The 12,403-nt window shown below is 36.7% G+C and overlaps 1 protein-coding gene across 6 annotated transcripts in view; it reads left to right on the forward strand.

Annotated features, from left to right (window-relative positions):
• Nucleotides 1-12,403, forward strand: part of Tfpi (tissue factor pathway inhibitor) — a 67,348-nt gene that overhangs the window by 22,799 nt on the left and 32,146 nt on the right. For all 6 annotated transcript variants that reach the window (XM_087209630.1, XM_087209631.1, XM_087209632.1 and 3 more), the window contains exon 2: nucleotides 6,234-6,356. In XM_087209630.1, the coding sequence (XP_087065756.1) occupies nucleotides 6,248-6,356 (109 nt within the window). In that variant the 5' untranslated portion in view covers nucleotides 6,234-6,247. The remainder of the gene's footprint in view (nucleotides 1-6,233; nucleotides 6,357-12,403) is intronic.

The raw sequence follows: 12,403 nt of genomic DNA on the forward strand, positions 1-12,403 counted from the left end.
CTGATATATTAAACTATTTGTGACACCTAAATAGTGCTTTTCAAAAGCAGAATATTTCCAAGCAGATCAATGCAATGTGATACAAGACCAAAAAAAAAAAAATCAAATACTAACTACAGTAGCACCCTGACAGTCATTGAAAACAAAATAAAAAATAGGACTACACACTAAAAATATTCACAAAACTCATATTTAATAAAACTCATTTAATAAATGTATATCCAAATATACAAAAAGTTCTTCAAACTGAACAATAAGAAAAGAAATAATCAAATTTAAAAAGACACCTGTCCAAAGAAGTTATTGGAAAGATGTGTTCCATTGTTATCAGGGACTTGAGAATTTAAATTTTGTATTAACTAGAACAGCTAACACCAAAGAAATCGACAGTCCAAATGCTGGCAGGCAGGAAGTAGGTAACAGAAGCTTCCTTTGTGCAGGTGGAAGTACAAAATAATGTATCTATTTTTAAGACAGTTGTCCATTTTTTAAAAAGTAAGCATAATTTTAACATATGATCTAGAAATCGTTCTGTTAAATATTTTTCAAATTGATTTGAAGACTTCTATACACCCTACGACTATTCACAGTCAGCAAAAATTGGAAGCAACCAAGACGTCCTTCAATATGTGAATAAACAATCCATGGTCGGCCCAAACAATAGAATATTATTTAATGACATGAAAAAGTAAGAAGGTACTATCAAGCCATGAAAAGACATGGAGAAATCTTAAATACATATTACTAAGTGCAGGAAGACAAGCTAAACAGATTTCATTGTGTCGGATTGCAAGTGCATGACATTTTGAAAAAGGCAAAGGTACAGAAAAATAAAAAGAACAGTAATGATCAGGAAAGCAGAGGGATGGGGGCGGTGAATGAGTAAAGAAACTACAATGATTTTATAATATTACACTGCTGAACATGTGACAGGCGTTATGCATTCCTGGGTAAGGAATGCCAGGAATGAGACAGACTGTGACAAGAGAACCTCAGTGTATTGTGAATGTATGAAACAGTCACTTAGAGGGAGCTGGTGGGAGGGATGCTGAGCTAAGTGACGTTAGAAATGAGGGAGGCTCCAAGTCTACAGGGAAAAGGAACTGCATGGGTCCACTGCAGCTTAGATGATAAAGCTGCATCCATGAAGTTACGGATTCACAATGTTAATAGTACTGAACATGCACATTGGGATGGAACAATTAATCAAATGGTTGGTAACGTTTGGAGTCGGGCTTCTCATTGTCGGAGTTTAGACAGTGAACAGAAAGCTAGAGTGATTTCTGTGGCTACAGAGTTGAACACACGCATAAGAACTCGTGTTTGGTTTAATATAGATACAGGTGTTTCCATTCAGATTTATTGACTTATTTATACATTTTATTGTGTTTCAAACAACCTTATTGATATATAACTAACAGACTAATATGTGTACGTATTAATGTATGCAAGTTGATGAGTTTGGATGCATGCAAACACTTGTGACATCATTGCTACAATCCAGGTAACAGACATGTCCCACACTTCTCAAAGCTTTCTTCTGTCTCTTTGGTTTTGTTTTTATGTTTTTCTTGTCATTGTAAGAACACTTAGCATGAGCCTTACTCTCTTAGGTGTTGCCGCACTGAACAGCATTAACAATAAGCACTGTGTTTCACAGCAGATCTCTAAAAGTTATCTGTTGCAACTAAAGCTCAATAGCCACTGAACAACTTCCTGTTTTTCTCACCCCTTGGGCCCTGAAAACCACTATTGTACTCTGTGCCTTTACAAGTTTGATGAAATAGATAATACCTGGAACCATAAAACTTTTGGAAGAAAAACTAAAGGAAAAATCATTTGACATTGATCTTGGCAACGATTTGTTGGATATGAGACCAAAAACATGTGAAACAAAAGCAAAAATAGATAAGTGGAACTACATAAAACTGAAAAATTTCTGTGTAGCAAAGGAAAACATCAGCAGAAAGAGAAGCTGTGAAATGAGCGAATTGCTTTCTCTCTAAATTTTCCTTTTTTGATTTTTAAACAGCCTTATTGAGGTACAATGTACATACTATACAATTCACTATTAAAAGTGTACAATTAATGAATTTTAGTACTCTAATCACATTTATGCAACTATTACCACTACCCAATTTGAGAGTATTTTTATGACCTCCAATAGAAACTCCAGATAAATTAACATTTTCCCCATTCCTCCTACAACTCCAACAGCCCTAGGCAATTATAAGTCTATTGTTTGCCTCCATAGATTTGCCCATTCCAGGTATTTCATACAAATGGGACCACACAAGAGTTGGACTTTTATAATGGACTTCTTTTACAGTACTTGCAAGATTTGTCCATGTGTTAGAGTTATCAGTATTTACCCTTTTTGCATTCCATTGTATGGATCTACCACTTTTACTAATCCATCATCAGACATTCGGATTGTTTCCAGTTTTTGACTTTAATGAATAATATTGCCATGAAATCTGCGTATATGTTTTTGTGTGGACACGTTTGCACTTCCCATCGGTATGTACTTTGTAATAGACTCCTTGCATAGCTTGTTATCTGACTTTTTGATTATAACCATCCTCATGTGTGTGAAGCAACATCCTGAGTTTTTTATTTTTCATTGCCATAATGATTAACCATGCCAAGCATCTTTTCATATTCTTATTGTTCATTTGAATATATTATTTAGGGAAATTATTCATATCCTTTACTTTTTTCTGCTACCAGGCTTTGAACCCAGTGACTACTGACAGTATGCCAATTTTTAAATTTTGAGACAGGATCTGTGTCTTCCCCAGATGTCTTCAAACTTGCAAGCCTCCTAATTCAACTCCCAAGTACCTGCAAGTATAGGGCTGTACCACCATGCCCAGCATTTTACCCAGTATGTAACTGGGATATTTATTATTTTCTCATTGATTTGTAAGAGTTTCTAATGCATAGTCATCACTCTATATTGGGGAGATAGGTTCAATGACTTTTAAGGATGCCAAAATTTGCAAATTCTGCAATTCCCTATATACAATGACAAAATACTGCTTACACACGTCCTCTCACATACTTCAATTTCCAGATAATTTACAATACCTGATTCAATGTAAATATTATGTAAACCACTCTTATACTGTATTGCTTAAGAAATAATGGCAAGAAATAAAATCTGTGTGTGAACACTTTTTCTGGAATATTTTCCATTTGTAGTTAGTTGGATTCAAGGATGCAGAGGGTCTGTTGTAGTTGTAAGCCCCTCATCAGATATTTTCTTTGGAAATGTCTTCTCTCATTTTATAGGCTCTCCATTCATTTTCTTCATGCACCACTTTGTAGGACAATTTTACAATCTTATTGAGTCTAATTTATTACTTTTTTAAGTTGCATTGAGGCCATACTCTTAAGTTGCTTGTACTTTTGGTATCACGTCTAAGAGGCTTTTCTGATCACAAAATAACAAGAATGTATTCCTGTTTTATAAGCATGTTGGAAGGTTTATTTCTCAAATTTGGCTCATTGTTCTATGTAGAGTTAATTTTTGTACACGAAACAAGAAAGGGGTCCAATCTCATTATTTTGCAACAAGGATAACAGTAACAGCAGCAAAAATAACTTGAGGATTTGATATAGATTGTGCTAAATCTGTAGATCAAACTGGGGAATACTGCCATCTTACTATTAAATATTCCAATCCATGAACATGGGGTGATTTTTTCATTTATTTAGTTCTTAAATTTAGCCAGAAGCTGTGAAACTGTTGGTCTGTTAGACTCCTTTTACATATGCTTCCCTGGCATGTCGCAGTTGGACCCAGAGAACCTAGAACCAGTGTTGTGGAAAAGCAACCCCCTGCCTTCCAGCTTCTCGTCCAGCTCTGCTCAATTTTTCTGTAAATGTAGAAAAGTCTATTTTTCAAAAAACTATCCCGCAATTGAAATTTGGACAAATTGTCTCTTTATAACTGGAGATGCACACTTTTCAAAATAATTCCCCAAGTACATGGTCTTTGCAACAATAAACCCAAAGTAGTTTTCTTAACTCCCTATGTAAATGGATGCTGGGATCAGAAAAAATTACCTGTAGCATTATATTCAAAAATCATGTTACCTGTGGCTAGCTGATGTATGTAGTCCAACACTCCTTCCCCTACTCTGGAAGCAACAACCCCCTCCTTCTAGAAGCCACACTTATTCACATCACCTCCAGAACCATGTAATTCCATTAAGACTTTCAGCGTTATTCCATTTTCTTATTCCAGACCTCTGCCTGGTTTTGGGTCCACTAAATCTGGTTTAGGGTCCATTGAATCTATACAAGTCTCCCACAGTTCTCCACTTCAAAGCTACTGTCAGGAAGGATGGCACGCTGCAGAATCAAACTGTTCAGTGTTACTCTTAAGCTGTTTGAACCTGTTGGATAAGAGAGCAGTCATTCCATGTGGATGGAAGGAGCTTTATGATTTAAAATCCAGGAATGGAAAGTGGCTGTTTCACACTGTGTTGAGAAAGTTGGGTTGCAGCGAATGAAATAAAACTTTTGTAAAGGAAGGGACAGAAAGAAGTAATAGACACCTTGGCCCTAGGGTTTCTGAGATCCAACATAAACCTGTTCTAATTCTAGATAGTTTCACATTTTCTAGAATGAATGGTTAATAACCTTTCAAACTAAATTTGCCCAAACTGGCATTGAATCTTACAACCAGACCAAAGAAAAGACTGAATGACTAAGTTAGGCAATGTTTAGGATGCCACTTTCTAAGAAAGAAATTTGATGGATTCAGAGTCCCAGTTCTCAAGTTCTTTAGTGAGCACCCTAACCTGCTTCCTAACCCAGGTGATCTAAAAAAATATGCTATATATTCTCCTCAAACTATAAAGGGATTGTGCATATCACAGACTCAAGTGGAAATAGAAGTCTACCAAAAATGATTTCAAAATTAGGATAAAGACTAGAAGTTTGGTGGAAAGATTATTTAAAATCATTTGTGTATATGTATATGCCTGCATATATATATATATATGCAACATAAATATTTATGAATTCACATAGTATATGGTTTGCTTTACAAAGTTTCTATCACTGCTACTGACTAAAAACAAACATGTTAACAGTTCCAATATGTCACAAGGAATATATTAGACATTGCACAAGTACTGTTAATGATGTTTAAAGTAAAATGTGGCTTTTTTGGTGATTATTTAGTTTAAAGGCTACCTACGTCAATGGTGTAGCTTGCGTCTGTATAATGGTCCATGTTGCATCTGTGACTACAGACAGACAGAACCAAAGACTTCTCGGAGCTGTGCCTGATGCAGTATCTCTCCTGCATCTGCAGTGTTGACTGCTGAGATCTTCCTTCTTTGCTAACTCAGCTTGCAGCAGTGGCTGGGCAGAAGCATGTGTTTCTTCCCCTCCTTCTTCCCCTGCTGCATGAACATCGTACACTTCCTTTTATCTTTGGAACCAAAGGAGAAATCCTTTTTTTAAAAGAGTTGTTTGTGTTTTTCCATTATTATTATTATTAACTTTGCTATGAATTTTTAAATCATTTTGAAACAAGAAAATTCTCCCTCTCCTACTGGTCTGCTTCCCTTAGAGTGTGTGTTGGCTTCTCGCTTAAACTCCTTTTCTTGTGGAACTCTTGAAACAAGTAACTCCAGAAGTTAGAGGAGGATGTAGTGGGAAAAGGACTGGCAGCCATATTAGACATTTCTCTTATCTTCAGATCTGCATGCTATCCCACTGAAAACCTGTTTAGGAAATTAGTTATAAAACATACACATCTGAAAAGAAACAAGGTTGGAGTTTCTCAAAATGTTATTTCTTGTTAAAAATGGGATGAGAGTAGAGCAACAGAGAAATCAGAAAGAGAAAGTTGTATTAAGAATGTACAAAAATTAAAATGTAACTAACTGAAAATGAAGAATAGCTGAGACTGATGTGGAAAGTACAATTGTACATGAAATGAACCTTAAAACATACTTTAGTCATGTTGCCCTTTTAATTTGATTTTTGAAATATGATCTGTATACTTGAATATTGTTAAGTGTATGAACTGAGAATTTGTCTGTAAGTTTGAATGCTCTGTAAATATATTTTAAATATGACTCATGGAACTGTGAAGAGAGATCTATGGGAGCACATAACGAATGTCATAGAAATTTGCATTTGGAAGTGCCCATAAGAATCTAGCGATAAGTGCCCACTAACACTTACATTACACATGTTCTGTATTTCAGAGGTGATTTATAAAATGAAGAAAGGACACATTTTTCTGGCTTCTGTATGTCTGCTGCTTACTCTGATCCCTGCTGCTGTAACTTCTGACTCTGAGGAAGATGAAGATTACATAGATCCGACAGGTAAAGTGTTTGTGTGTTTGTTTTTTGTGTGACAGGCTCTCACCATGAAGTTCAGGCTGGCCTTGAACTCACTTTGTACCCCAGGCTGGCCTGGAACTCTCAGTGATCCTCCTGCCTTAGTTTCCCATGCACTGGAATTATAGGCATGCCTGGCTTCTATGTCTATTTTTACACTCAGTTCCAAATCAGGTTACTTTAGTGAGAAGGCTTTCTTGGCACTGTTAAACACTGGAGTAGTTCTGAACGCTAGCAAGAAGCAACATGCTGAAGAGACCAGTCCCTGTCTCCAGCCATGAGAAGGGAAAGGGACTGGAGACAGCCAAGCTGGCAGCCATTCTCTCCTTCTTGCCCATATTCCTCAGTGAGGATTTCTCAGATGAGTCTATTCTATCAAGTCAAGCAGGATAACAGAGGAGTGAGTAATCAATTCCAGCCCATAAAACTCTGAGTCTAAAAGTGAAAACACTTACAGTGAAAATAGGACAAGGAGAAGACTTACATTGTTATTTTGGCAAAAAGAATAAACTTTTGTTAAAGTAAAATTGTGTAGCGAGTTAGTAGATCGCTGATAGAAATGTCAAAATGTTAGTAATTGTGAGAGAGCACTAATGTTGTGATAGCTTCTGGTATTTATATAAAACAGTGTGCAATTGGTTTCCACAAGTACACTTTTATTTCACGTGTCTAGAAGCTCTTTAAAGTGATTGTGTTCAGGGTTTTTCCCTTTCATAAAGATTAAATAAATGCTTGTGTTGTGCCTGCAACTGCATGTTTGGTGCCAGGGAACAGTGGTAGCCTAGGCGAGACTGGGTTTCTAAGAATCTCACAGTTTCGTGGAGAAAGCTGAAGGGTAGACAGACTATTTCAGCATAATGCAGGAAAGGAAGACACATGATGGTGCATGCCTGAATCCTAGTTACTCTAGAGGCTGAAGCAGGAGGGCTGCAGAAACCAGGCCAGCCTGAGCAACTTAGTGAGATTTTGTCTCAAAATCAAAAGAGTGGGATAGGATGGGATAGGATGGGATGGGATGGGATGGAATGGACATGTGGTTTCCATGCAAGTTCACACTTGACTTACGTGTGTGAGGTCTTGAGTTCAATCCCCAGTTCCAGGGAAGAAAGGGGGCGTGGAGGAGGATGTCCCATCTGGATAAAAGCAGACATTCTCTTCTCAGGATGAGTGAGCAGAATGAGCCAAGTGCTCCCAGTGTTCTGCCAGTTGTGTCTCCCTCCACTGACTGGGAAAGTCCCTGCCCTTAATCCAGAGGCTTCTGAACTATTGCTGCTGCACTATCAGCAGCCGGGAACCAGGACAAACTCAACAGTGATTAAGCCAAAGCTTACAGTCACTATAAGGCTGCTTGAGACTGAGATGGATGAGAACTTTGATCTTAATGTAGACTTGAAGGCCTCTTAGCTAACCAGCTACACAGCCATACCTAGTTTTTCTTTTGCCACTGCTTTTTCTATGATTAATCTTTCACTGTCATAATCCCACATCTGAATCAACTTGTCACACGATCCAAGATCAAGCCATCATTTCATAGAAATACATCAGTGCACTGAAATATGGCACTATCTTTTATAGAAAAATTACAGAATTTTACAGCTTCTCTTGTGTCATTGGTAGACATCTTTAAAAACAAAAACAAAAAACCAAAAACTAGTCCAACTAGCAAGGAGGATGATACAGAATAAAACGCATGATAATAAAAACAGAAAGCCCCATTTTTCAAAGCCTCCTCTGGAGTAGGACAGATGAGATTAGCAGGAAGCATTTAGGTAAAGGTAGATACCTTTTTTGGAGGTTTAGAACCAGACCTGTAGTTACATAAAAGCACCTGGCACATTTTTCCAGCACAATGCACAAAGTACACATCTGTATTCTTTTGTTCCAAAGTAAGCAAATCCTTAGTCTGGTAGCTTGTGGACTCATCCTTCCTAGGTTCCTTGAGGGTCATGAGTTCACAAACGAGTTCGATGCCATCAAGGCCTGACAGGTCCTTACACCCCATAGACTGACTGAGCCTTGTACCCAGCATCCTCCGGTCAGCACCTGGTTACTAGCATTGAGAACGTGAGCTCACCCGCCGCCAGTGGAGAGGCTGTCGCCCTGTGTCAGGCAGTGCACCTGGACACGCCCCTCCCCAGGCTTCCGTGCTCAGGTGTGAGGCGCAGGCTCACTGCGTACCTGAATGCTCCAACACAGGTTTCCGAGAGAAATGCACTAAGCTGTGGAGGGCAAAGAAGAATCCGCTAATCATTAATAAAATATAGTTAAATTTGATAACAACTGCTGGAAACTTATCTTTCATCATGAAGTTACTTTTAGTTTTATACATTTTAGGAAAAATGTCACTGAGTATAAATTTTAGAAGTAAATATATACGCTTAATCCAAACGTCACTTTGGGAATCTGGGCCATGCAGCCTGTGACAGGACACTCAGTTATTAAGAACGTGTGTGAGGAATTTGCTTACAACCATTACAGAGCTTTGTGTCCGATTGCAAGCCTACCATGGCCGAGCAATTTACTTAATTTCTGCAGTGTCACTTTATAATTTGTACAATGGAGATAATGTCTGTCTCAAAACATTGTGATCACTAAATGATATAATGGCAAAAGTTCTGGAGCCCAGTCATTACTTAGTAAAATTAACTGTCATTATTATTGTAAATACACAGCTTTGCTTTTCAACCTTTTGCTTTTGTGGTACACTCCCACCACCTTGTGGCAACATTGTTAAAAAGCATGCTGAACTTGGAGCAGCTCGTGAATAGAAAAAAATGTAAGATTTAGCCTAATGATAAAGACTAACAAATATATTGAATAAAACAATAGGGGAATCATCAGTGAGAGAGAATCTTACGATAATTATTGATTTATAAGATGAAGTTTTCCTGAATATATTTGGCAGCTCAGGTATTAGGTAGTTTCCTGTGTTCTACAAGTCTAAAGAGCTATACTAAAGCTGTCTGCTGGAACACTGGTTTGGTTACTTGTTTTTAAAGTCTAAAGTAACATTACCAGGGAAATGAAGAGCATCATAATATATGAGAAGAGCTGTATAAATTTCTTAGCTAAAGCTGTACAGCTTAATATTCAAAGTGCCAGAATATTTTTATTTCTGATTCATTTCGTGAAATTATTTAAGTAAATTCTGAGGTCTAGGATCAGATATTTATCAAATCTATAGGTCAAATTTTTATCACTTCCCCCAAGAATGTCCAGAGCATAGACACTTACAGTGGTGAATCTACAGTAGCAACTGCCAGTCTTCTCCATATCAGATGTAGCACCTAAGATCTCTATGCAAAGCACTAGGTTCTCATAACTGAACCACTCAAAATATCACTCAGAACATTCTGAAATTCTTAAGGCCAAGAATGTGAACAATATTTGTAATTATTTATATAAGTGTGCCATTTCAGAAAAAGTTTTCAATGACTTTGAATTCAAATTGACAATTATAATGTCAATGATGAAGGGAAAAATCACGTTACTTTTATTTACATACAGATCCTTATCTGTGGAAAGTACTTTCAGCAGCCTACTAAGACATAATGATATTAATGTTAGGTATATATTAAAATCACATCAGTACATAATTTGAGAAAAGTATAAAAAATCAAGTCTAAAACCATTTTTTAAAACTATATCCTGAATTATATTTGTATCCATATTTGTGGGTTACAAAAAATCCTGATGTGTTTGAGAGAGCTATTAAAGCTGTGCTTCAGACAAGCTCATAGCACAAAATGTTAGAGAAATAAGTGACATTTAAATGTGTTCATATTAATAACTATTAACTCTGTGTAAAAATTATTTACATGTATTATGTACATTAATTCAATAATCTAATTCAATAATTACATCTATCGAATGCTTGCGAGCTATGCCACAGGTAAAGAATTATCGCGGCACTCTTTAGTTATTATTTTGGCTACATCGATCACATTTTTTCTTTCTTTTTTATTTTTAGTTCTTTTTTAACTGACAGAGAAGATTCTGTGTGCTTACCACATGTGATAGGTTTTTAAATATATATGTAATGTGGAGTGACTAAATCTAGTTCATTAACACATGTATTATATCACACAGTTATCACTTTTTCTTTTTGGTACCGGAGATCGAACTCAGAACCTTGCGCTTTCGAGGCAGATGCCAGAACCACTGAGCTAAATCCCCGGCCCTATCACTTTTTTATGAGAACACTTTATATCCAGTCTTAGCATTTTTCATGGATAAGATATATTATTAGCTGTAGTCACCAAGTTGTACACAGAGCTCCTTCATCAATTCCTAATATCCAAATGAAATTTTATATGGTTTAACCACAATCTCCTTCCACCCTCCCCATCAACAAGTATAATTTTCAATCCATCTTAGTGGTACTTTCTGTAAATAAATGCAACATTTTAAAAATTAGGCCTTTATTACTATCACTAGACTTACTAAAATTGACATTAAAAGTATGATTACAGTTCCTCAATGTGCATATCCCTTCCCATGTAAGGACATAATTCTGCAAATAAAAAAGGTCACTGAATATTTAGATTAAAAATGTATAACATAAAGTGAAAAGACTTGTCTCATTCTATTGAAAACAGCATTAAGGTTTTTTGGTACTATTAAACAAATTATAAGTAAAAGAATACAACATATTCATTCTGTAACATAAACACTTAAAATTATGTTCTTTTTTAAAAATTCTTTATTGGTACATTTTAGGTATACAACACATTTACATTTCTCTTTGGGAACTTGTACCTTTTCGTGATGCATCTTGGTTCTTTTTTTTTTCTCCATTCCTAGCCCTCCCTTCACTGCCTCCACCCTTCCCTATATACAAAGACTTTATTTCCATTTTTTCCATTTCTCAGCATTTTTCCTTTCCCTTCTTTCCTTTCCCCTGCCCCTCCCACTACCACTACCCTTTGGACATTTTCTTCTTATTTTGCATTTTCAATTATTCATTCTAATCATTGATACATTTTAGGTATAAAATATAATGACATTCATCAGTGGAAATTTGCACCTTTACATAATCTCTCTTGGTTCTTATTTTTCACCCTTGCCCAGCCCTCCCTTCAACCCTCCATTCCTCCCTATTTACAAAGATTTTGGTCCTATTTTTCCATTTTCTCATATTAATTCCATTCCCTTCTTTCCTTTCCCCTGCCCCTCCCACTTCCTTTCCCTTTGCCCCTTTTCTTCCTATTTCACATTACTTATTATATGTTTTAGTCCTTGTTTACACTTTCATTTTCTCACACCAGAGAAACTATTTGGTATTTATACATGTGTGTCCTATTTATTTCACTTAAGAGTATCGCCTCAATGTGCATCCACTTAGCTATAAATGTCTCTAATTTCTCATTTTTTATGGCTGAGTAGTACTCCATTTTATTTAAAAAAACCACATTTTCTTTATCCAGTCTCCAGTTGATGGGCATTTGGGCTGTTTCCAAGTTTTAGCTATTACAAACTGTGCTGCTATGAACATGGGCACACGTATATCACTGTGGTATGATTCTTTAAATTCTTTGGGGAAGATCCCCAGCAGTGGAATACTGGGGTCAAATGGGACTTCCAGTCCTAGTTCTTTGAGGTATCTCCATACTGATTTCCACAGTGCTTGCACCAGTCTACACTCCCACCAGCTGCAGAGCTGTGTTCCTCTTTTCCCACAGCCCCGCCAGCATTTGTTATTGGTTGATTTCATGATAGCAGCCATTCTCTCTGGAGTGAAGTGGAATCTCAGCGTTGTTTTCATTTGCATCTCTTGAATGACCAGTGATGTTGTACATTTTTTCATGTATTTATTTGCTATTTCTACTTCTTTGTGTGAGAAATGTCTGTTCATTTCAGATGCCCATTTTTGGATTGGGTCTTTAAATTTGGGAGGTCTGATCTTTTTAAGTTCTTTATAGATTCGAGATAGTAGACCTTGGTCTGAGGAAGAGCAGGTGAAGATTTTTTCCCACATTGTGGGTTGTCTCTTCACACTGCTGGTGGTTTCTCTTGCTGTGCAGAAGCTTTTT

Source organism: Heterocephalus glaber, unplaced genomic scaffold, assembly GCF_053883595.1.
Source record: "Heterocephalus glaber isolate CG9 unplaced genomic scaffold, H.glaber_assembly_v1.0 deba00001058, whole genome shotgun sequence".
Taxonomy (NCBI): Eukaryota; Metazoa; Chordata; class Mammalia; order Rodentia; family Bathyergidae; genus Heterocephalus; species Heterocephalus glaber.